This window comes from Urocitellus parryii, chromosome 1, assembly GCF_045843805.1.
Source record: "Urocitellus parryii isolate mUroPar1 chromosome 1, mUroPar1.hap1, whole genome shotgun sequence".
Lineage (NCBI taxonomy): Eukaryota > Metazoa > Chordata > Mammalia > Rodentia > Sciuridae > Urocitellus > Urocitellus parryii.
In genome coordinates this window covers 54317525-54343597 of record NC_135531.1, presented here as the reverse complement: position 1 = coordinate 54343597, position 26073 = coordinate 54317525, and the positions used below count along the sequence as shown (strand labels likewise).

Genomic DNA, 26073 nt, shown 5'->3' with positions numbered 1-26073 from the left:
CTCACTCAAATATTCCTCCTTAGCAGTATTTAAAGAAATCAATTTTCCTACAAATCTAATAATTTTGGTTCTTAAAAAACCATTCTGCATATAAGTCTGTCACCCTTACTGGAGTCTAATGGACATTCCCACTGTGACCCAATCACTTTTGACATTCACAATATATGTCTGTGTGAGGGAAACCTTCTTACAATGTAAATGTGGCTCATTTAAAAAAACTATAGCAGGGCTTTGTGATCTATGTACATATGTATGACATATATTTCTGTGACAATTTAAAGAACACAGAAGCCCTTAAAATTTAGGTTTAGACTTTCTATCAAATTTGGAATTATAAAACATATTAAAAAGCAAACCAAGGCACTGTTCACTTGGGTCCCCTACTTGGTATTCCCCTATTGGAGAAGGCAGGCTCAACCTATTCCCTTCTACTTTTTCCCACTCAGCACTTCACTATTTGCCTAAGCATTTAGATAAACTCCAATTCAAGTAAAAATGGCCAAAAAGATAAAAAATGGTTGTGGTAGGATTTGTCCTTGGGTAGGATTCAGGGGAAAATAAATTATAGTTTAATAAAATGTTGACCCTCCCTCAAAAGTAAGGAGAGAAGTCCTCTGAGCACTGTGACCATGTAAGTCAGCCCAGAGGGCCACCCCCATGAATTTGGAAGCACTTGGTGCAAGCCTTTTGGGTCACTAGATCCCAGATAGCAAATGAAACCCAGCAGCAGGGAAGGGAGACAGGTGATTTTTCCGTGGTCTATGTACACCCTGGACTGCCAACAACTTCCAGCTGATCACCTTGTAATTACCTCGTTCCTAACTTCCAACCTAAACCCCATCTTTCCCCCCAACTGTCCCCCTGCAGGACAGTAGGCAGCGTCTCTCCTAATCTTCCATCTGCCTTCCTCAGGCAGCGCTTTGCATGAACACGCACACTCCAAGCACGCACACCCACCCTGAGACAAATTACAGAGAGGAACCATTCGCAGATACAAAGCCACAGTGCAGAGAAGTGCACAAATGAAAGGCAACTTACTTTGCAGGTTATGCATTTCAATGGTTACCCTTTGAAATGTCTGTATCCGACAATGAAAAAAAAATCCAAAAAGCTGTTCTTCCACCCAGTGGGCCAAACCCGGGTGTCTCCCCCCTCCTGCTCCAGGCGGGCAGTGCTCGAGCCTGGCGCTGCGAGTGCGCGCAGAGGTGGGGGCGCAGCGGACCCTCTGTTCACACCGCCGGCCGGCTGGGCTGCGCTGCGCTGCGCCTGTCCCTCCGCCCCGCGCCCCGCCCGCCCGCCCGCTGGGCCCAGCGAGTCCAGCCCCAGCAGCTCTTCCCCGCAGCCCGCTCACCGCCCGCTCCCCATTGAGAAGCCAACTGGATCGCGCTACTGTACAGGGGAGGGAAAGAGCCCAGGCGCTCGCACGTCTCTCTCAGATAAAGATCGCAGCTTCATGATTAACTTGGGCAGGTTCAAATATTTGCTGAGCTAGGGATTTCAAGAGGGGGAGGGGAGCCAAAGTCAAAGTTGTCATGGGCTGACAAGTGGCCAATGCAAGACTAACTTGCTCATTTTCACCGAGGAAATGAGAAGACCATTGTAAGGGGGCTGAAAATAGTCTAAAAGGCTGTGGCGGAGCTCACTGGCTGGCTGACTCCAGGGGCTCAAGTAGCCGACAGTGAAGCAAGGCACTATGCACAGCCAAACACAGGAAGTGGCTGAGCTAGTTCAGCAAAAAATAGAATCAAAGCCTCGCTTGTAAAGGCCTGAACCTCTCACCACAGCCCAGAACACAGAGCCTTGCTCGTGTCCACCTCCTCCCCCACACTTGCACAAACTGCTCCACAGGTGTAACAGGAAAGCCCTTCTAGAGCAGCTCGGGCTGGGAGCATATCACTCAGTTGCTCACAGTAGTGGGAGGGTATCCTCAGGAAGACGGCTTAGAATCCCACAACGTGCCATACTTCATGACCACGAGGCATTAAGAAGAAGAAGAAAAAAAAAATACTGTGGCTATTTTTATGAGATCAACTTTGTCTGATGTTTAAACAGCCATAAGATTTTCTAATAATTAAATGGTGTGCCTGCATTAGGTTTCTGTGCTGGCTACATGGGGCAAAGGGAGAAGGGCAGAAAAGGGCATACCTTTCTAGTGGATTTTCGTCCTTTATTTGGTAAAGTTGCAATGAACCAGACTTAGCAGTGCTGGCTACTCTTTAAAGAATTAAATGGTTTTTTTCCCCCCTACAAAAATTTCCTGTTGCATCAACATAGATGGTTCTAATGTTATCCTGGAAACTGTATTACAATACAAAAATCACAGAATCACCAGGCTTTAAAATCGGAGAGTAATTTAGATTATCACTTCAAATAATTCCTTGCATGCTTCAGGAAATATAACCCACACTTCTAATGTTTGTCCCTAAACTCTTTTCTTTGCCCACAGTCCCAGTTCCTTGCTTCCCTCTGCTAGAGAAAGTAAAGGTTGACAAGTGAAATTGAAGTTAATTTCTTTTGAGCTGCGTGCAAAAAAAACTTCACACCTATAAGGAAACTCTGACTTTTCCTGTCTTCTATTTTCAGCTTACTTAAATATGGGTTCTGTAAATAATACCCTCATACTCTGTATGGGAAGGTGACCCAAGGGTCTCACAGAGTGATAAAGGAGATGCGGGTGCTGACATCAAGTCCACACAGGCCACCAGCAGGAACCAAAAGACACACTCAGAATACCTGGAAAGTGGTGCTAATCCACAATGAAAATGACTTTACAATATTCTTTTGGTACAAGTGAAAGAATATTGAAAAACTTTCCCAACAGAATAGTCTATAAGTGAATCTGCCAATTGTCAGGGATAGAGAGGGTTAGTTCAGAGAATACCTTGTATGCTGAGCTGCATAATCTTGCCCTCCTTTTAAAAATAGCCCTCCTGAAGCTAAAAACATCAGCACATCAGTTTCTTAAGCATACCTATTTGGATTCAAATGATGTATCATGACAAAACCTAAACGGTAAGTCCAACAGTACATTTTCTATTTTAGGAGAATATTATCCACTGAAAAGCAGTGTAACTTCTAAAAGAAAGTCTTTGATTTGGAAACTTTGCTTTAAACAAAAATCTTACAATATGTATAATCATCATCTAAGAGGTTCTACTACATTACTGAAAGTTTGAGTTCAATCTTTTCCCATTGAATTTTGGTCTTTGAAAAGTGATTTGTAAGACTCATGCTCTTTATTAGCTTAAAAAGAGAGCCCTCTGCTGGCGCCATAGAGTAACTTCGGCTTGGAAACTGTATATTTTGTGCTTCTCACACTATGCCCAAAATGACATACAAATAAGTATAATTGTACAACTGTCATTTAATCCATATGATTCACTAATAAAAGCACAGCTGTCAAAATACTTGAGAAATGATTTTCATGTGGTTGCTAATCTCTTGTAGGAAAATTTGTGTTTTAATGAAAGCATTTATCTGGGACCTCAAAGACCCATCCACGTTGGAAATCTTGGCACATGTAATTAAAAACTAACTTTTCTTTCTGGACTTTTAAAAAACAATGTGTACCTCCTTCCCTTTCCTCGGTGTTTTGTAAAAGTCATTTCAGAAGCAAAACTAGGCCATAATTTCAGTTTTCATCAGATTCAACCTCCTGGCTCCATCGTTAAAATGTGTTAAAGTTATAGACTGGGTACTGTCTCTCAGATGCACAAGTCACCATCAAGTAGCAAATGCCACAAATGACTTTCAACCTGGAAAGCTTCTTAGAGGTTTTTGTGGGTCATTATTAATGAACAACAGACCATTTAAAGGGGAGGCAGCCAAAAAAACAAAAGAAACAGAAAACACACACACTCTCTCTCAAATGAACAAAAATCTTCACTTATGAAGGGAAGCATTCATTTTACACTTAATTTTTAACTTAGACAGAGGGCCTTTCAGGATGATGCAAATGCAGTACTTTACATCCAATGTTCTTAATAACCGTGCACTAAGGAAAATGCCCACTTACATTTATAAATAAACTCAGGTTTACATACACACAAACTCAGACACATTCTACAAGGTGTCTGAAAGGGCAAGTCCATTGCCTAGCAGAATAAAACTCTTCCCCTGCAATTTCCCTTCTGGCCCCATCCCTTAAGAAAAGGCTGCACTGTGAAAACAAAAACTGAGCATTCCCCTCAACACATGCACACCGAAGAGCTCACATCTCTTTTTCAGAGCTCAAATAAAATTCTTTTTTGATGAAACTTAGAGCGGCTTGCCTTTGTTTATTCCTACCCATCTCAATGCATGCAATTTTTTTTTCAAGGTTTCATTTCTCACCGTAGAAATGACCTTCTAATGTCAGACCACATTTTAAACCCAATAAAAAATAAATCAGAGAAAAGTAAAACTCTTTTTTGAAAGTCATTTCCCTGTACCTTAGTGCTTGCTTTAGACTTGGTTGGAAACCAACCCACAGCATTTAAAACAAGATTTATGAATCAGGCTCTTCAGGATGAATGTTTTGCAATGTGTTGGTGGTTAAAAATTAACTTTGACAGGTGTAGAAGGGCATGGGGGAGAAAGAGTCATTTATTTTCTTCTCTAGGCTTGAGGGTACAATATTAGACTTCAATTATGCTACATTAATATTTCTGAATATACCCATGAAATCTGAAATATGTAAATACACTTATAATGGGTGGCATTCAAAAGCACCCTGCATTAAATGAAGTTGTTTTTACTTTGGTTGCCCTATAGAAATCTATATTAGCTACCTAAGTAGCGCAGCTGTAACACATAATGATTCCAGAAAACTTGCTATTTACCACCTTAAAATATAGCTAAGACTTTTTTTTTTTTTTTTTTTTTTTGGTACTGGGGATTGAACTCAGGGGTACTTAACCATTGAGCTATATACCCCAACCCTTGTTTGTATTTTTTAACTTAGAAATAGGGTCTCAGTTGCTAAGGGCTTTGCTGAGTTGCAGAGGCTGGGTTTGAACTCGTGATCCTCCTGCTTCAGCCTCTTGAGCCACTGGGATTACAGGTGTTAAGATTTTGATTAACAAAGGAAATGGCAAACTATCAACAAAGCTCTGAAAACTTCCTTTGTATGGATCACCTTCCTAAACTTTAGTTTCTCTGTCTGAATGTTTATCAAAGAAAAAAAAATTAATATATTTAGATGATTATTATGCTGGGCCTAGATCTTGGATAGAATTAGATCAAAAAAGAAGGAAAAAAAAACCACCTTTGTCCTTGCCCTGCAGAAAGGTAGTTGAAGAGGTTAGTGAAGAAAAAAAATTAAATTAAATTTTTAAAAAAACTTACAAAATGATTAAGAGGGAAAATAACTTAGGGCATAAACCTATTGAATATGTCAACTTAACCTTCATAAAAAGCAGATAAGGACCTACTTGGGCAAAGACAAAGTGGATGGCACTGTTTACGAACACTATATATAATTGCACATTTTGTGCACTGTGTACACCTGGGCAATGTACATGGGAAGTGGCACTGAAGTCGAGGCCACTTCACCCAGCAAGCCACACACAGGACAAGGCATCATACGAAGGCAAATGCCTTGCTCCAAGCAATGCATCCAGTATGGCTACATTTACCTAAAGTATCTCTTTCAGATTTGCATTAAAGCCCTATCTATGAACATGGAGTCAATGGGGAGAACAGCATGACAGAATTCAGACAACCAGAAATAGCGGTTTGAAGAATTAGAGTTGCAGAGTGAGCCTAGCTTTGGCAGGGTCTGGTTTTTGTTTGTTTGTTTGTTTGTTTATTGGTTCTTTTTTAGTTATACATGGTAGAATCCATTTTGATTTAATTATACAAGCATGGAATATATCTTATTCTAATTCAGACCCCAGTAACTCTCCTTCCCCTCCCTACTCCTTTCCTCTATTGATCTTTCTTGGCAGGGTCTGAAAAGCTACAGTTAACACAGTAGAGTCTTGGTATTTGTTAGCTCATTAATCCTCATAACAACCTGAGCAAGAAGTCTTATCCCCATTTTGCAGTCTGGAAAACAGTCTGGAAAAGCTGAATGACTTGAGAAAGCAGGTAAGTAGCAAAGATGTGAGCTTCAAATCCAGATATAGCCCATTGAGAAATCCTGGCTTCTTTCCACTGCACATCTAACAGAGTGGTGCAAAGGCTTACCCTGAAAGCTACCAACATTGCCTTCTGTGTCCTGTAGGAACACACTCATGTATTTTTAGCTTATCATCTGCTGGAAACCTCAGAGGACTTTGTGGATTCTGAAAGCAGCTCCATTGCTTGAAAGGTTCTGAAAATCCAAGTAGCAGGGAACAGGCTCGAGGGGTTGGGGGAGATGACTACTCTCATTCTCTATAGGCTTTCGTATCTTCATGCTCCAAATGACAGAGTGGGACAATGCTTTCAACTCCAAAATGATGTGTTTTTTTATGATAATGTCACTTAAAATATAGTCATGTATTGCAAAGTCAGGAACACCTCCTGAGAAATGCATCACTAGGGAATTTCATGGTTGTTCCAAAGATCATAGAGTGTGCTTATACAAACCTCGATTTTATAGCCTACTACATACCCAGGTTAGATGATATAGCTACCACCTTATATGAGACCAATGTTGATCAAAACATCCTTATGTGGCACAGTACTATATTACTGCTTTTGTAAGATATAAAGCCATTATTGTTGTACTTTGCAATTTACTTAAAACTTTAAAGTCTATGGATCAAAATGCTATTTCTCCTTCCCCTATTCAAATTGTACCTATCTTTCAAGGTCCAATTCAAGTCATATTACTTCCATGAACTTTTTCTATCTATTCAATTGCCCTAGAAAGTCACCAGATACATCTCCAAAGTTCAGTATTTAATTAGATACTATGTGCTTATGAATCTTATTTGCATTGATATCATGCCTTAAACATCATCAGCTTTATCGTTTCAAGTACTACCTGGTAAAAACTAGAAATCATGTCTATTTGGCCCATAATAGACACTTGCTTTTTGTCCCTTTTAAATAGCATTCAGGTACTCATTTCTATGCACAGTAACAAAGTTATTACAAACGATTGATTTATGACCATTCACTGGAGATGTGCCAGAGCTGTGCTTCCAAAGCCCTCTGGTACTAGCACATGCTGGGGTAATGATGAAGGACTCTGGTAAGGTGTCTCAGGCCTAACAAATCATTTCTTTACCTAGGGATGCTCTGTCAATCATCTGTGCTGGAGTCATTCCCAAATACAAAGGTATTCAGGGTAAGGGCATTTTTCCCTAGCAGGTGGGGAGTGCAATGTTTTCACAAATGAGAGACACTGAGGCATCCATTGAATTCCAAGGGGCCTAGACAATTTGCAGAGTGGCTAAGAGATAGCATACAAAGGGGAAAACGGCTTAAGACTAGGTTTTAAAAATTACTTGGATTTAATTTAATTTTTTTTCTTTTTTCTTTTCTTTTTTTTTTTTTTGCTGGGATGATCCAGCAAATGTTCAAGGCTTTGTCATTCTGTAGCAGAGCTGATGGAACTAATCCTCCTTTGAAACTGGCACACCAGTTTTTAAGTAGAGGAACACAGGGTCCTTTGACACATCAAGCAGCTTTAAAGGTACATTATGAAAATGGTTGCTGATAAACTTTTACTTTGGTGGAATTAGACTAAGACTGATAGAAGACACTTAACCAGTTCACACCAGCCAGACTGATCAAACTCCACCACTGATTCTACTATACTTTGTATAGTAGAAGTTCTCAAAGGTTCCATGTGACAAATTTATTTGTAGGTGTCTGTCAAGTCCTGTCTGGCTTTGAGATTCCACATGTCCCCCTGATGGGAATGGCAGAAGATCACTAAAGAAAACCAGAGTCACTAAAGAATCCCTAGCTCTTTACCTTAAGCAGGGCTCCACTTTCTCTCTCTAATATATACTTCAACACTGGTCAGAAGGGAGTGAAAGGTCCTTGCTCAGCTCTTTGCCTCAGGGGCCTGCCTATTCTTGTTGGTCCTCTTCCTTCCAGCCTATGTGATTCATCTAGGGGTGCATAGTGAATAATGGCTCAAGTGCCATGTTCCATGCCCCACTCTCATTCTTTCCTACTAAGCCTGAATGCCAACACAGAACTCTCAAGACTACAAATGACCCAAGTAATCATATGAGATGAAATCTTTTGGCCCCCACTGGACTGAAGCCTAAGGCATCTATTGACTGTCTTTTTAGAGGCAGTTTTCCTACAATTCTGGGCATGTTAAACATTCTGCTTGCTGTAATTTGGAGTACTGGAACAGATTGTGCTTGCCTTATCTACTAAACCTGATGCCTCTCACTTTTGTTACCATTTTTTGGACTTGTTCACAATAGAATCCTGTAGAAGTTCTACATTTTGAATGGCAATCTCCCTCTCTCCATGTCCAATCCCTGCAGATGGGGTTTAAGCCCAGGTCCTTGCCTCTTTGGGGCTCTCCCATCTGGATGTAAATAATCAAAGCTGCCTCTGCAATATCTGATAGAAAAGCACAACTTAACTCTATTGCATGACAGTGGTGCCTGGGTCCCCAGGCCTGTGAATACAAAGACAACCACAGTAATTTGCATGCATTACTTATAATGAATAATAAATTCATGGTGCTTCATTTAAATTCTATTTATAAATCAAGACTACAGGCAACACTTTCTACTGGTCCTGAAATTTCATTTCACCTATAGGTCCTTTATTGCTATTCTAAATGACCACACTCCACAAGTGTATAGCAAAGTGAGATCTTTTGGACTCTTCACAGTTTTTTTTTTTTTTAATCACTTTAAATTACATAGCCTACATTTCCTGCTTTGTTAAATGGCTAATTGAACACCAGCCTGCTTTCAAAGAAGTGCCTGGCTTGCTCTAACTTGCTGCAGTGAACACTGCGCTTTCACGCTGCTTGCACTATTGAAAATGTTTATTTTGATAGACATTTCTCAGCATACTCACTTCCAAAAAATCACACTCCAAAATGTTTTAAAATTATATAATAATTATAAATCCCCTACTTTAGAAGTATTAGAAAGAAAAATAAAAATGTCAACAACTAAAATGAACTCCATAAATTTACTCAACAACTAGAGGTCCAGAAGTTGGTGGGTCTAAGGAACTCACCCAACTCTCATCTAACACCAAGACAACTCATAATCTGCAAATGCTGAAACCTGGGTGTTTATCGCACTCACTACCATTCTGTTATTTTTTTCTATGAATCACAAGTAAAATATTACTGTGGATTATAATTCTACCATACCAAAAACTTACATTACTTCAGAGGAAGTCTGAAGCCACTGCTTTTAAGGTTTAAAAACACCCACACAATGAGAGAATGTTGAATGTCACAAAGCCTTACCTGGTGCTGGTTGTCGTTCATTCCATTCAGTGGAGATTAAGATTTCTATAACTTTTATGAAGTGTTCAGTATTATCAGAGCTGCAAGAAAGAGAGTTTTGTTAGAAACCTCATCACTAAAAACAAATTCGTTTTCATTTATACATTCAAGTGATGTTTGTGGTAAAAATCTGCTCATGTTTATGAAGCAGTTTCTTTAGAACACAGTTAATGATGGATCATTTTAGGACTACCCTCCTCACCCCCAAGTTCATGAGTCCCTTTTTTACTTACCTAGCTGCTGGGAATCTAAAAAGCATAGGGCTGAAAATTTCGGAGAGCACTCTTGCATTCAAGAAATTTTTGCTGGAGGTTTGAGAGAGCTTGAAGAAATGTTTTAGCAAATACTGAAGTGTAAGCCAATACTGATGAGGTATGTTAGGCGACCTAATAAGCTTCTTTAACAGCTGGGTATAGTCTTCAGAGCTTTGTACTTCTGCAAGTTAGGAAACAGAAAGAAAAAGAGTAAGACTGTTTCTGGGTATCAGTTAATGCATACCAAGACCAGTCCTGTTCTTTCCTTTAGCTACAGAAGGAGTCAATTAAAAGTCTTCAGGAGAAGTACATGGGACGTTTGTTCTTCTTATTAGAAAATGAATTGTGAGAAAGAAAAAAAAGTCAAATAGAAATGCAAGAAACTCTTTGTGTAAAAAACCACAAGATGTTCAGGGTGTGATGGTTGAAACCTGCCCACTATTGAGTGGCTTCAAGCGATTGGTTAATTCTGAGGAGCATCAGATAAGTAGCACAGGTTTGACTTTGAAGGTTATGGACCACAATTTCCTGTCCCAAAGCGGTGAACGGAGACTTCTCTAACTGAATCCTCATCCTTCAGTAAAAATTGTTATGGGCACTTGGGAAAGATGGCCAAGAACATCCCCAGTCACTGGGTTTTATCCTGGGTCCCCGAATCTCACACTGGTCCTTCAGATAGAGTGATCTTTGTTAATACTGATCAAAGGTTAAGAATTAGCTAGTTCAACATGTGGACAATCTTATAAGCAAATGAGACTCTGGGTCTTCTATTGGATGCCCTGATAAGGAAGGGAATTCTTGGTGGTAGTGAGAGGGAGAGGAGGCTTACTACTGATATTTCCTAAATACCATCTCCTTATATGCAGCACTTCACAGAGTTTACAGCATATCCAGAACCCAATATATGTTGAAAGAGGTTTTCAGAAGAGAAAACAAACCTTGGGCTAAAGAAATCATTTCACTGTAAACAGCTACTGGAATGACAGGATTTGGTAAGTCCAGGAGATAGCGTTTGAAAGCGTCTGCTAAAACTTGCACATCGATCATTTCCAAGTCCAAGGAGGCAGCATCTAGGAAAGAACCATTTTAAGAAATATTTCAGACATTTATCTAACAGTTGGGCCAATTTTCCAAATGTGGGACTTAAATGTGACACAGGAAAGGAAGCAAAATGAGGGCAAATATAAGACATGGAATATTTATTAGTAGTGTTTCTCAGAGGCCTTGCTCCTAAATTTGGGGTAGAACAATTTTTCTTTATGTAGATCTACCCCATGTGTTGTAAGCATTAAGCATTTTTGGCTCCTTGCCATGATGCCAACATATTCCCAGACTTTGAGGCAATGAAAAAAAAAATTATGTCACTGTTACGGGTGAATTATGTCCCTTCCCGATTCATATGTTGAAGCCCAAACCCTAAGAACTTGGAAAGTGATTATATTTGGGGATAAGGCCTTTAAGAGCTAGGTGGTTTTGTTACAATGAAGCCATTGGGGTAGGCCCTAGTCCAATGTGATGATATCTTTATAAGAGGAGACTAAGACACACAGAGAAACAAGGATGTGTGAACAGAGAAAAGACCACATGAGGACACAGTGAGAAGATTGTCTTCTGAGAGCCAAGGAAAGAGCCCTCAGAAGAAAGCGAGCATGCCTACACCTTCATTTTGGATTTCCAGCCTCCAGAACCGTGTGAGTGGCATTTCTGTGGCTTAAGCCACCTAGTTTGTGGTATTGCGCTATGGCAGTCCTAGCAAAGTAACATAACCCCACATTCCCAAATACCCTCTGGAGGGTGGGTCTGCCTGATTGAGAAGGGAGGATGAGTCACAAGGAAATATTGCCCAAAATCAGAAGAGCAAAATAAGTAAAGCAAATTCCCAGATTGTCTCAGACATAAACTGATACATACTGCATCTCAGAATTAATATAAATCTAACCTAACAGAGTGATAGATTAAATAGTAAGATACTACAGACTTTCAGCTGTCAATCAAGAAAATCCATAAAAATAATTTGAACAGTTTCAGAATGTTTCCCCCTAATGGTGACTGTTACTAATTCAACCTGTGGGCATCAGACCATCTCTGAAAAAAAAGATAAGCATATCTGCCTAATAGATCTCTCAGCTGGAAAAGAGGTCAAGCAATTCAATAAAGGGGTGATGCTAATCAAAAAATGCCGTCTGAGCACTCACTGTGTATGATGCTCTGAGTCCTTGCGATAGAAAAAGGCACTATGCCCAGCAGAGAGGAGGAGTGCAAGGAGCAGTTGTTCATAGACATCTAAAACAAGGACAGGCATTTGGCCACTATTGAAGGATGCTCACTGGTAATGAAGCATAACTTGAGGAAAGTTATCTGGGACTCAGATTCAACAGAGAACAAGTGGGTCAATGTCCAAAGCACTACATTTTTATACAGCTTCTTTAACTGTAGAGTTAAGAGTACACTGGAAAGGAGGGCTGCTGGAAGTAAAGGCATTGGTTTTGATAATGAAGCAAAGGGAAAGGGTCTGAATTCTAATGCAGATGGAAGCCAGCAAGCCATTATCAAGAAATAATGCAACTGGTAGCTGGATTGGGCAGTGGACTGAGAAAGAATGAGAAAGTATCCAATTGTCGAGTTGCCAGAGAGTTAGTGAGTAGAAGACCATGTCCTGGGGACACTTGGACTAAGTATGATATTATAAATCCCCCTAAGATGAGACCAAGGCCATAGAGATTCATTGGACACATTATTACCATAAGCCAAACTTGCCTCACTAAGTAGGTAAATGTAGGGAAAGATAACTACACAGCACTACAAACTTCTAAGAAAAGCGAATCTGGTATAAGTTGCGGCTATATTGGTTTGAGAAAAAGGTGAAGAGGCAAGGGGTGGGGGTGTGGCTCAGTGGCAGAGTGCTTACCTAGCATGAGTAAGGCGCTGGGTTCAGTACCCAGCACCAGAGGGGAAAAAAGAAGGTGAAGAGACAAAAAGTGCTATATCCCTTAAATATCCTATTAAGAGCTAAGCAGAAATACCTGACACCTCTAACAAGTAAGAGAAGGACTAAAGTAGGTCTTTGCATACAGAACCAACATTGAAAGTGTGCAAATACTAGTGTAACAAAATATTGTTCAATAAAACTGTATGTGTATCATGACAGGAACTCTCCACAGTCATCAACTGCTTGGCAAGCCTCTAGCTCATTGTGTACTTCACCCCTGTATGCTTCATTTAATATATCTTTGCCCAGCAAATTAATATTACTGAATTTGCTCATCCTGAAAAATGTGTGAAGCCATTTGGCCATGGTGTATGAACATCAAGACTAAATATTCACATGTCCCTCTGTCAGGCAGGGTTCCCTTCTGTTCTCCTACAGTGCTGATGAGCCATGCCTCCATCAAGACAGCTAGCAAACAGTATGGTAGTGATGCAGGATGATGTGTCTCTCCTATCAGACAGAGGGTGCTGCAGGAGCAGGCAGGGGCTGTAGCTCTCACCCGCTCTTCCTACATCCCTCAGTCCAGCACATAGAAATGTGCTATTTGCTTGTGGATTGAACTACATAGTCCTCAGAGTGATGTTAATTTCAAAGCCCTTTCCTATGACACGTGATGTGTTTCCCAAGGAGCTATTACAGTGTTTGAAAGAAATTACCTCCCACAGGTCTTTGGCTAACTCACCACATGTCAAATTCCACTACAGTTCATGGCACAGTATATTGTATTACTTTTATCATCATCATCATTATTTGTAATATAACTTCTAAAGTTTCTTGGAGTTTCCAACTTCTAGGCTATGAGACTCCTTTTCTGCATGAAAACCATCTCAACACGCTCTTCCAAAAGCCACCACAGCTATTCTGAGATGACTTTTGAAGAGTCACACAGTCTTTACCAACACCTTACCCTACCTTTCCACTGGAAAGATGCCACCACCCCACCACTATCTAGGTTAGTGGTTCCCATTGTGAGTGGGGTGGGTTGGGAGACATCTGGCAATGTCTAGACATTCTTGAAGGTCACAACTGGGGGAGGTAGGCACTCAGTGGGTGGAGACTGGGGATGTGGCCAGACATCCTGCAACGCACTGACAGTGTCCTCCACTCTTCTTGACAAAGAATTATCCACCCTAACATGCCAATAGTGCCAAGGTTAAGAGCCAGATTCCTGTTAAGAGGAACCAGAAAGTGTCAGGAGAAAATTCATACTATGAATACTCAAATTGAGAAAAGGAGAGAAGAAATGATTCATTTTAGGGCAAAATAGTGGGGAAAGAAAAAAGAAAAAAAGAACAGAACAAGGGCTTTTGGAGCCAGAACTGTTTGGCTATAAGACACAGCTTTACCACTCAGCCACTGTGCAATGTGAGTGAATTTACCTACCTAAGGGTCAGCTTCCTTTTCTGGAAGTTAAAGTAACTAATGCTATAAGGTTAGTGTGTGGATAAAAAAAGTAACTTAGTAGGTGTTAATAAAAGGAGGCTGCTGTTCCCTACATTTGTTCTTTTCAGATGCTAGAAATTCACAAGGTTGATTTAAAAATATGATTTTTTTTTCAGATTTATCTTGGAGCTTTCTCCAGAATATTACAGTATTTTAATGTATTGAACAATTTTAAAGCTGGAAACAGAATTAGCAAATCCACTTCCAAGTCTGCTTACTTTTCGGGGGCGGAGGGTGGATTCATTTTTTTATAGCCCAGAATTTAAATGAAGGCAGCTTTTCATATGTATGTCTTGATTTCAAAGGGGGAGGAAAACTGTCAGTCAAAATATATTGTTGACGTGAGTCTTGGTTGTTTACACCATCTCAAGGTGGTGTGAATTTTTTTTAAGCTAATGTGCATCATTTTGTATCGGTCACATTTAAAAACCTAACCACTATTTCATCAGTTTCTGAGGTCTAAACATTTCCTGTGACTTTTAACATGTTCAATTTGACCAACTTTCTGACCAGAACACTTATCTCTATGTCAATTGGTTGAGGACAAAATTCATTGTTTCCTTAATACACTGGTAATATTGTTGGAAATACAGAAAAACAAGTCTTTTCACCTTGAATTTTCTGCCAAATAACTTGTAATGACCCACTCTGTGGGAAGTATAGAAGACATAGCAGCAAAGAGGATTTGCACTGTACGTTCAAGGCTGATTTCCAGGTACAAAGGGGAAATACAATTTAAACAATTTTTTTTTCAAAAAAATGTCAAAACATTTGTGCAGTACATTTTAAGTGAAAATATTTATTGATTAAAGAATTAGACTTGGGCTGAGTTTGTAGCTAGCGCAGTGGTAGAGTACTTGCCTAGCTTGTGTGAAGCACTGGGTTTGATTCTCAGCACTGCATATAAATAACTAAAATAAAGGGCCATTGACAACTTAAAAAAAAAAAAGAACTAGTTTCATTCTTTTCTCCAAGAAACATCTTTTAAAAAATTTTTCCTAAGTCAGCTTATTCTGAAGCTGCCATGAATTTCAATTCTCATTTACTAAATACCACCACATAAGCAGTCCTGTACAGTTGTACTTCTAAGAAGCTTCATTTAGGACCGAGTTTTACTCTTTTTTTTTTTTTTTTTTTGGTTCAAGCATTCAAATTCAGTTGAAATATCATGTGAGATTGAAAAGTGTCTTTCTAAAAAGAATAAATATACCATGAGGGAATAAAGGACTTGAGATATTCTAGAAGTTGACATGAGAAAATTATCCATGTAAATGACAGCAAGTAAACCAGTTGTACAGTTTTTTTCCTTTATGGCAAAGGAGGGAGTAAGCAAATATAAAGCCACCACTTGGCTGAATTGGTGTCACTTGCCCAATGGTATGCTGGCGCTGGTTTGTCCTGGCTCTTAGGCGCCAACTGTCCTCAATTCTCCCCAGCTCCACATTCAGTGACATCACGTTGGTTAGCTTGAAATCAACCACAGTGGGGATATTTATGCCACAGAAATGGGCAGATGTTACAAACCAGGGCTTCTTTCCAGAGAGTTGATTTGCCAGTACGTGACTGAATAAAACAATCAATATCATTCTGTTACTTGATGCATGTATGTATGCATGAAAAACCGAGCAAGCAAGAAAGGAAAATAGCACGTCAGCCAGCCAGATGGGGCAGTGGGTGGGAAGAGGAAAAGAAGAAAGAAAGGGGAATGAAAGGAAGAGGATGTCAGATGGGACACCCTCATATAAACACTGTTTAGCTGATCCAGATGGGTTTAATGTGGCCAACAGAAAGGTCAAGGAAAGATGGTAGATGTGCAGAGCCAGAAAAACCCCAAGGTCATTTCTCTTCTCTGTAATTCTTGGAGAATGCAGGGGCCCATGGCTGTGATGATGGTCAACATGCCAGCAGGCAGGTGTACACACATCCCAACTCAGGGAGACAAACATCAAAGGTTCATACTGGTTAATACTATGAACACAATAGGGTGGAGGGAACTGTGCATGATTTGAGTTCCCTTCAAAGGGGCAATGTCAGATTGTGTGTGTGTGTGTGTGTGTGTGTGTGTGTTTGTACGCATTACCGGAAGCAGCAAGGTGAGACCTACATTTCCCATTTGCATGTGTAGCTCTGTGACACTCACCACAATCAAGAAGCTGTCGTAATTCTGCAGGGTTGCTGGAGCTTTGTGTTCTGTATAGAGTCGAACATTCCAGACCTAGGGCACAAAACAGAACCATGTATGCCAAACACAGCTCTCTGGAGAACCTGTGAGCCTTCTGCCAGAGAGACATTCCAGTTTCCATGCCGTATCTATTCTAGATGTGTACCAAACATTCTTGGAAGTCAACTCCTACTATTAATCTTATCTAGCATGTCAATAATTTTGGCAAAACCAGCTGGCCACTAAGAAGCAAGTTAATCATGTTTATTAAATTATGGAATACATAAGAGTTTCCATACAGTAAACTACATGTTAACCTAGAGCTAGAAATCACAGGCCAAGATTATTTCCCCAGTAGAGACCTGAATAGCTGTGGGGAGGGGTGGTGTCTAGCAAAGTATCTTCATATTTCAGGTGGTAAGAAATTTATTTAATAAATGTCCCAGAAATACACATAAATTGTGGCATCCATGAAATAAGGGTCTCAATAAGTGAACTGACAAGCTCTAGCAGTCTGGTTACCTTTCTTTTCAATGGCTTCCACGAGCTTGATGAGGAGAGGAGGGGCAATGTCAGGAGGGGCAAACTGTTCTGCCAGATCCGGAAGGGTCAAAGCTGCAAACAAACAAAATCCCACAATTATATTTAATTTAGGAGAATCAAACACATTAGACCCCAATAAAGACTATTTTAAATATAATTTAATTACATTTGACAGTAGCAAACTTAGGTCCAAGTAAGAGAGACCCCCACCCCAGGCTGTGCACTTTCAGGGCTAGGGGAAATGCCCATTTCTTTTCTCCTAGGATATATTCAGAGTACCAGCCTAGAATCCTATGATTCCCAGCCACATGATCTCTTAAGACCTCTCTCTCTAGGGCATTCTCCCCAGGACTCCTGAACCTTCCATGTTCAGGTGCACCCCAGAATTCAGAGGTGGGCTGAATCTGGCAGGGGTCTAGGGCTGGACTGGAGTTTGGATGAGCAGGATAAGCCAGGGAGGAGCCGGGCTCATGCTCTCCCTGTATCACCCTGCTCTGGAGCAGTATTCTGAGGAGCCTAAGAAATTCAAACTGGCCTCCTGGTTATTATGAAACAATCCTTATCCAGATGGGGAAACAGATGAGATTCTGTTGAATGTTAGCATGATGTCTAACTAAAATATTTAGACTCAGGGTACTTGGGCATCTTTTTGCACTCCACCTCAAACCCCACAAATGCAAGGGGTGGCTGCAAGCCAAAACAAATGATCACTGTCCACTTGACATCAAATTAAGTCCCTGTATTATTGCTGTCAGAGCCCTTATTTGCTTACATATATTTTGGGCAGTTAGTAGTTTAAGAACTGTGAAGCTTTGATAAGCTGTTTCTCCATGCTTTATTTGTATGATTTGTATGTTTTACCAATTGTAATGACACAGAGAAATCTGATTGAATGACATTCACGAACAATTTTTTTATGATATTACACTGATGGCTGTATTATTACTCCAAAAAAACCACAAAAGTTTTAAAGTAAAAATAATTTTCTCAAAATATGCCAGAAGAGGGCGCTAAATATATTCACCTGAATTTTTTCAAACTTCAAAATATGGGTGACAGTCTTTAAGAAAATGTCTATCTGTGCAACCTACTTACTAGCCATCTATAAATAACTTTAGACAAGTAAAATCTACATTTTGCACTCTGACCTAGGAATAGTTCATATAATCTAAGAAAGACTAAATAGTTGCAATTTTGTTTCAGTGAGATTTTAATGGTATAATTCTTTATTATAAACTATGTACCTGGTTAAGCAGATTTCTGATTAAGCCTATATATCAAGTACTAAGAATTAATGTTAGTTAAGAGTTAATGACAGATTCATGATTCAAAAATACAGTTGTGTCACTAAATTTTGACCTCAGAACTAAGAATGATTTAAGTAAATTATGTTGCAAATCCTAAACACTCTGGTTTAAGATCCTTGAAGATTGTACTATGTCCTATAACAGACATCATATATGATTTTGCACCTATCTCTATCAGCCATTGCTACAACTCAGGATAAAATGAGAAGAGCTAAATTATATCAGGAGGAAAATCCTATAGCTGTGCTGTCTGATAAAACTTCTCTGCAATGATGAAAATATTTCTATAGCTGTGCTCTCAATAAAGCAGCAACTAGTCATAGTGGCGACTAAGCACTTAAAATGTAGCCATTACAAAATCCAGGGACCAAATTCTTAATTTTAATTGATTTAGATTGAAATACCAACATGCAACTAGTGACCACAATATCAGAGGGTACAGTCTGGTATCCTGCATAAGGGAAAATATCATCAATGACAGATGAAAGATTTCTGAGTCATTGTGTGCTATCTCTGAGATGGCATCCTGACATAGGGCTAATCAAGTATTTGGACTTGAGGCCCTTAAAAGGTCACCAGTTTCTTGGGTGACTTTAAACAACTGCAAAATCACTCTAACACCTTTTGGTTAGAACATAAAGGCAAAACAGATAATGCCATTAACAGGCACCATTCAGAGAGATAGGTGGGAACCTCAGCTCTCCTAACACTGATCACCACCTGGAGAACACTATGGAATGCAGATTCCCAGGCTGCACTACATCCCCAGAATTAGAATGTCCAGGAATGGGGCTAGAAGCTGTATGGAGTAATAAGTTTTAGGATTTACTAATTTTTTAAAATTATTGTATAGTTGTAGATGGACAGCATGCCTTTTTTTGTTTAGTTTTTTTTGTGTTGCTAATGTTCAAACCCAGTGCCTTACACATGCTAGGCAAGTACTCTGCCACTGAGCTACAGCCCCAGCCCTAGGACTTACTATTTTTGATAAAAAAAAAAAAAAAAAAAAAATCCATGCAGATGATTCTCCTGAAAAAAAAAATCCATTAATGGTATCTTCAAGTTTCTAAATGTTAAAATGTGAATGTATCTGATAAGCACTCAAAATACAAATGTCTTTAAAGTTTCAGTCTTTTTAGTTAAAAGTGTTGTAAAATTTAAAAACACTCTAATATGAAAGTGTATATCCTTTCATTTTCTTTGATAAACTATGAACCATTTCTTTTGGCTTAAGTGGATGTTCAGTTCACAAAAGGATCCTTTCCCACAAATACTTTATTTTTATAGTGAGCAAAACAAACACTACTCTATCAGCATATGTAACAGAAGGGAAACGTAAAGGTAGGGAAATGGTATAGAGAAATGCTACTGAGTATGTACTTAGCTCTATCAAACCAACAGATCTGAGCACACTCCCAAATTCAGAAAACTGAAGATGGATTAGTGAATATACAATACACATACCCACACAACACTTATGCAACTAACAGGCTGATTCTGCTTTCCTTTCTCTCATAAATTAGCATTTTTTTTAAATGGGAAAAAATTCTATGCTGGCACTAAAAATGGAATTACTTAATAAAGCCTTATCTCCTTCCAGAATCTTATCAACATGATCATTTCTGAAGGCAAATATGAAAGTTAAATTAAACGATAATTAAAAAGTTCATCTAATTGTGATTGAAATGTGCACCCGACAGTTGTTCTAGTGCTGGGTTGGCAAATGCTACATGCAGGTTTCCACCCTTCTCTCTTCACTTGAACTGAAGACATTTTTAAAAAGCAAAAGCTTACTTTCTTTATTCTTCCCATGCTTTTTTTTTTTTTAAAGAGAGAGTGAGAGACAGAGTGAGAGAGAGAATTTTTTTAACATTTATTTTTTAGTTTTCGTTTGTATGTGGTGCTGAGGATCGAACCCGGGCCGCACCCATGCCAGGCGAGTGTGCTACCACTTGAGCCACATCCCCAGCCCCCCCATGCTTTTTTTGTCCATGGCATTTAGTTTACCTGCACTTATCCTGAGCTACACAATAGCATTTGTTTTACTTATACTGGAGTTTTATGAAGTTTCTGAAACCATTGTGAGGTCACTGAGAGTATTTCATACTGCCGTCAGATTATCTAATGAAGAAAAAAAAATTGACACACATATGGAAGGTAGAGCTCTTTTTGTAATATATTGAATTTTAATATTAAAATGTTTACTGTTCAAAGACATGAATTACTATAGCTGATCAAGATTTTAAAACGGGAGTTTGAAAAGTAAAATTTACAAGAGATGATTAAAAAAAAAAAAACAATTCAAGGATTTCCTATTCCCTAGTACAATATCTGTGATTCAGTCCACTTCCCCTGTGAAATATTTAGACATAGGGAATATGGCAGCCCTACCCAAGAAGTTTGTAAGTTCATTTCACTAACTTTGGCATCAGAATTAATCAAAACTCTAAAAGATATTCTAAAGTAAAATATTCTTACAAGAATCCTAAAATCAATTATTCCTTTCATTCCATTGTAAAATTTAAAAACATTTAAAAGCACTGTAAAACTTAAAAACACTCTAATATGAAAGTGTACACCCTTTCATTTTCTTTGATAAACTATAAACCATTTCTGTTGCTAAGTGGATGTTTAGTTCACAAAAGGATCCTTTCCCACAAATACTTTTCTTATACTGAACAAAACAAACACTACCCTATCAGCATATGTAACAGACGGAAAACATAAAGGTAGGTCTATATTTTTTTCATAAATTTCATTTTAAGGGATTTTAATGGGAAATGGCAATTTTAGGAATTACCAAACTTGGTAAGTTGTTCTTTGACCAGTTCATAATAAAGTATCACATCTACAATTTGATAAACCAAAACATAATTGGAATAAAAATAATTAAAATATAAAACACATAGGGTAGAGTCATAAGTAAAACACAAATTGACAAAGTGTGATCCTTCTAAAGTTTACATATAAATTCTCATTGGATTTCATCTGCTAGCATGATTTTTATACCAGAATAAGAACTGCATTTTGGTTTTGAAGGCAGCTGTAGCACATTGTCTAAAGTCTGGAGAACCTGGTGGAATTTGTAGATTCCACTACTACAATCCAACCCCTTTTGTCCACTTAATTGAGTTTGTCCCTTTATTTTTGTCTTTTTGATCAAAAAGAAATCAGTATCAGGTAAGGAAAAATAAAGAAAGAAGAGCTAAAAGGTCCAAAAGTAGTGAATCCAAGACACACACACTATTTCAAAAGAAAGGAGGAATCATTTTCAACATTGACAAGATCACCAGGGATCCAGGTGTACCAAATTGTAGAAAGAACTTTGATGACACATCAGGGGCTGCATCTTCCACTGATGCCACCACCCCCGCAACCCACCCACCCATCCTGGTGACAGCCAATCACATGCAACAGAAGAAAGCCTTCTTTTCAAACTTAAGCCTTCCCAAACCACTACCACGGACAGGCCTCAACAGTCCTTGGGCACCAGCAGTGTGTGGGAGAGGGTGGCATTCTTTGCACTAAGCGATGCCAACACCGCTGTGAAGTGCAAGATGAAACCAGCACACAGCTGCACCTTTGGAGGCGTTCTCCATTAAAAAGAGATATTTTAAAGTTAGTGCCTGGCAGGGCCAAGTGGAAAGTTTAAGCTGAAACACTGGGACTCCAGAGATGGCCCCAGCCAAGTATTTCATTCCTGATGGAAGCGGCTTGGAAGTGTGTGAAATTTTGCTGCTTTCCTCTAAAAATGCAACACAAAATACACAGAAATTATATATGCAAACTTGGATCAATATTAAATCAAGATGTTAGTCTGAATAACTGCCACTGAATCTAAACTTTGTTTCTGCCTGAAATAATCTGTTTCATGACTTCAAATGAAACATTCTGATGGGCAAAAGTTAAACAAATCCCAATTCTTTTTCTAAATAAACCTATAAACACATTTATAGTTTATGCCTACATTAGTTAGTACCCTGAATTTTGAACTTCGTAAGTTCTATAGGCAACACCACCTTAAACACTGTACTTTGACGCTAAAAAACAAAAACAAAGCACAACTCCAACTATGGATCCTTATTTTTGGTACTCACTTGATAATTGTTTGTGATTAAAAGTCATAGGTTTGAAGCCAGAGGTCTGCATGTTAATCCTGATGATAGCTCTTAGTATAGTGGGGAAGTCAATCAGCTTGGACCCCAGTTTTTTCATTTATAAAATGGTAATTACATGAGAAAATAAGATTAAGTAAATTATATATGTGTGCATGTATTGTATATACAACTTATATATGTATGTACATATATAATTTATGCATATAAATTAGAGTATAATATAACACACACATATATATGGTAGGTATAGCTTACAGTGTACAGATAGCATAATCTTTATTAATGTTAGAATTACTCATATAATCTTGATTAATACTGCTAACAATGTTTTGAAATACTTAATCACAATGGCAAATTTTAAGACAAAAACAATTATAATTAAGACAGCAAGAGTCTTCTTGATACTTTTTAAAGGAGGCATGTTAGAAGTAGCTTTGATAGAGTAGATGTTAATATTTTGCCTTTGTTCTATAAGTAATATTCGATATTTTTTCAGAAGTCAACTCAAATATCATTTTCAATTTATTACACTTTTCCTGTGATACTAACCTCTTTGAGTTATTTGACTCCAGTTTTCTGAATGAGGAGAAAAAATGAACTAGGAATGATTATGTAATAAATTACATTAAGCTTGGCAGAAAACAAGGACTTTTTTGGATGAGGAGAAGAGAGAAAAAAGTATGGGCAACTGAAAATAGGAATAGAAAGAGTAGATGTGAAAATAAATCTTCAAACATAACTGCATTATTTTCAGAGATAACTAGTAGGAGGGAATTAAAGGAGTTGCCAACAGATTTAAACTTGAAGTCTGCAAATCTTTTCAGATACCCCAAAGTTAGTAGTCTTTAATATCTCCAAGTTTATCTTCTGCCACTTCATCTCTTCTGATCCACAGCTTAAAAACAAATGACAGGGATGTGAGACCCTCTGCCCATTTGGTTTTATTTCTAGACAACAGATTGACATCAGAAACAAACGGCAGGCAAAGATCTTCTTATTAAGCATAAGCAGACATTATGGCTTCTCTTCTGATGGCCTTGGCTAAAGCCTTGGAGTAAAGAGATCAGGAAATGCAAGATTACACTTAATCTTTGACAGGCAGCCTAATTAACTATGATTCTTATCACCTAAATTGGAATCTGATTTAAAGATGACAATTTATGGTGTTTAGCAAATTAAAATGCTGGGAAGGAGGTAAATGGAGAAGAAAGGGATTCCCCTCCCCTCTCCCTACCCAGAAAAGTAGTTGAATCTGAACTGGTCTGTTGGCTCAGAAAGATTTCATATGACACCTGACCCAGAAACTTCAGAAAGGACAGAAAGAAAGGAAGAACACACACGATACATACAGTGGCACTTGCTGTTTGTTGAGTGCATAAATGAATATTATATCAACTAGGAGTGCATCCCCACACTATTTTACAGACATAGTTTTATTTTTCATAGCAGATCAGAGAGGGATAGCCTTTATTTTCCTCAATTTACAGGCAAGGGGACTAAAATGAGAGAAATGAAGCCATTTGGCCAATGTCACAAAGCTCCTAAACATGAGTTCAGCATGGCTTCCATCCATCACAATAGAAGAGTCACAGTCAAGAAAAGAAACCTACGACACATTTCCCAAAAATTCCTGTCAAGGTCTCTAATTTAAGGGAGCACTACAATGAAGGTGTTATTACCACACAGATATATGCTGCTCATCCTATTCTATAAGGGAATAGCCATCATACTTCCTAGTGGGTTCAAGTTGATAATAACAGTGTTCATATTCCCTTCCCCAAGTAAGAAAGTCAATAAATACCTTCTCCTTAACCACAAACTCCTTTACATGTGGATAATCAACACTATAAACAGCAAAGCAGTGGGAACCCCCATGGGTAGCAGAAGGAGGTGAAGCACTCCAGGAGAACCACACAATCTCTAACTTTCTTTCCCACACAGACTTAACCATAAATTTCAGAGTCAAACTTATAAACTGTAATGTTGTAAATGCTTAAACAGAATAAACCAGAGAACCCTGATGTCAAAAGCAATTGCAGGATCCCCTGATGGGGAGACGGCTGGGGTAAGGAAAGGGACTGGACAGAAAGATATTGCTGGAGCCCAGACAGAGGTGTTGGATCCAGGCTGGAACCTCACTGACAGGATGGTCAGCAGGCATTGGCCGACCAAGGAGACAGCTCGAAGAGAGAGGGAAGAGCTGCCAAAGAGAAAAACCGATCCAGCTGAATAGAACAGGCAGTTTTAAGACAGCTTGGATGAAAATCAGAGGCAAAAAGAACCACCAGATTCCATTCTAAATAACTACAGAGCGCTGGCTTTTTTTCTCTGACATTTTTAAACATACTGAAAAGTTGAAAGAACTGTTCAGTGAATGCCCATATGTCCTCCACCTTGATTCCCGCAATTAACATTTTGTCATAAATCTGATAGATATTTATCTTTTTAAATGAATTTCAAAGTAAGGCATAGAAGTCAATTTCTGTGGGCTGAATCATGTCTCCCACACAAAGCCCTACCACCCAAAGTGACGCTATTTCAAGACAGAGCCTTTGGGAGATAACTGAGTTGAGATGAGCTCATAGAGTTGGGACCTTGGTGATAGGACTAGTGCCCTTATAAAAACAGACATCAGAAAGCTTGTTCCCCATTCTTCCCATGTGAGGACCCAGCAGGAAGGTAACCATCTACAGGCCACAGAGAGAGGCCTCACCAGAACCCAACCATTTTCATACCCTAACCTCATATGCAGCCAGTAGAAATGTGAGAAATGTTTCTGAGGTTGCAGTCACCCAGTCTATGCTAGGGTAACCTGAACTAATGCATCAGTAACTATACCCAAAGATGGGGGAAAACCTTAACCAAAAAGTCATTATCAAACACAAATTGTATAGGTATTTAGTAAAACCTTCTCTGAATGTCAGATATTCCCAAGGGTACAGGTTTTGGGTCATGCTTCTAAAGCTTTCATGTGTGTATAAATAAACCTGCTTCAGAAGGCCTGGGGTGGGGTGGGGTCTGAGATCCTGCATTTCCAATAAGCTCCCAAGTAATGCCCTGATGGTTCTCAGACCACATTTTAAGCAGCATGAATTAAGGATGAGCCTACCAGTCACACAGAGAAAATCACTGTGGGAGACAGAATCTCAGTGATTCACTTTCATACTGATAACATATGCCTGCATGCCTTGGGCTTCACAGGCTGGCCTTTCACTGGACTCCAGTGATCAAACATCTAAACTTGTGTTGGGCAGATGATGCTGAATGAGTCGAGGGTCTAGCTGTCACAGTGAATTAGGTCTGATATCCTCCCTAATTAGGTATCAACAGAGAAAAGAGCTCTGTGCATCTGGGTACCACTGTGTGGGGAGGAATGGTGTGAACAAGGCCCCACAGTATGTTACAGCCAAGGACTGGGCTCCTTAAATTTGGAGTGTGGTTTGGGAAGGAGGTAGAGAGAAATTACAAGTTACCTCTCCTCCTCCTGATGGTTCCCATGTATTGAACACTTTGCAATGGAAACTATGCTCAGTGCTTTATCTCAGTTAATCTATATAACCCTGTGAGTTTTAACTGCCCCGCTTCTTACAGATGAGGAAACTGAGATTAAGAAAAGTTAAATAATTCGCCTAAAGTCATGCTAGTACTAAGAGTGGTAAAGCTGAGATTGTAAAGAACAAATTGACCTCTAGGCCAACATTAATCACTCCTTGAATCTAGTCTACCTCCTGGGACAGACAGACTGCATGACAACACTCTGGAGGTTACAAAGCCAAAAGAGGTTGAAAAATCTTTTCAGGATGCCAGTGGAAAAGCATTTGGTGACAGTTACAAGCCATGGTGACATGA

At 39.1% G+C, this 26073-nt stretch overlaps 1 protein-coding gene across 3 annotated transcripts in view; it reads right to left on the bottom strand.

Annotated features, from left to right (window-relative positions):
- Nucleotides 1–26073, bottom strand: part of Pik3r1 (phosphoinositide-3-kinase regulatory subunit 1) — an 84706-nt gene that overhangs the window by 12454 nt on the left and 46179 nt on the right. For all 3 annotated transcript variants that reach the window (XM_026390880.2, XM_026390881.2, XM_026390882.2), the window contains 5 exons: nucleotides 16779–16871; nucleotides 16236–16310; nucleotides 10602–10733; nucleotides 9643–9844; nucleotides 9371–9450 (listed from right to left, as the gene is read on the bottom strand). In XM_026390880.2, coding sequence (XP_026246665.2) covers nucleotides 9371–9450; nucleotides 9643–9844; nucleotides 10602–10733; nucleotides 16236–16310; nucleotides 16779–16871 — 582 coding nt within the window. The remainder of the gene's footprint in view (nucleotides 1–9370; nucleotides 9451–9642; nucleotides 9845–10601; nucleotides 10734–16235; nucleotides 16311–16778; nucleotides 16872–26073) is intronic.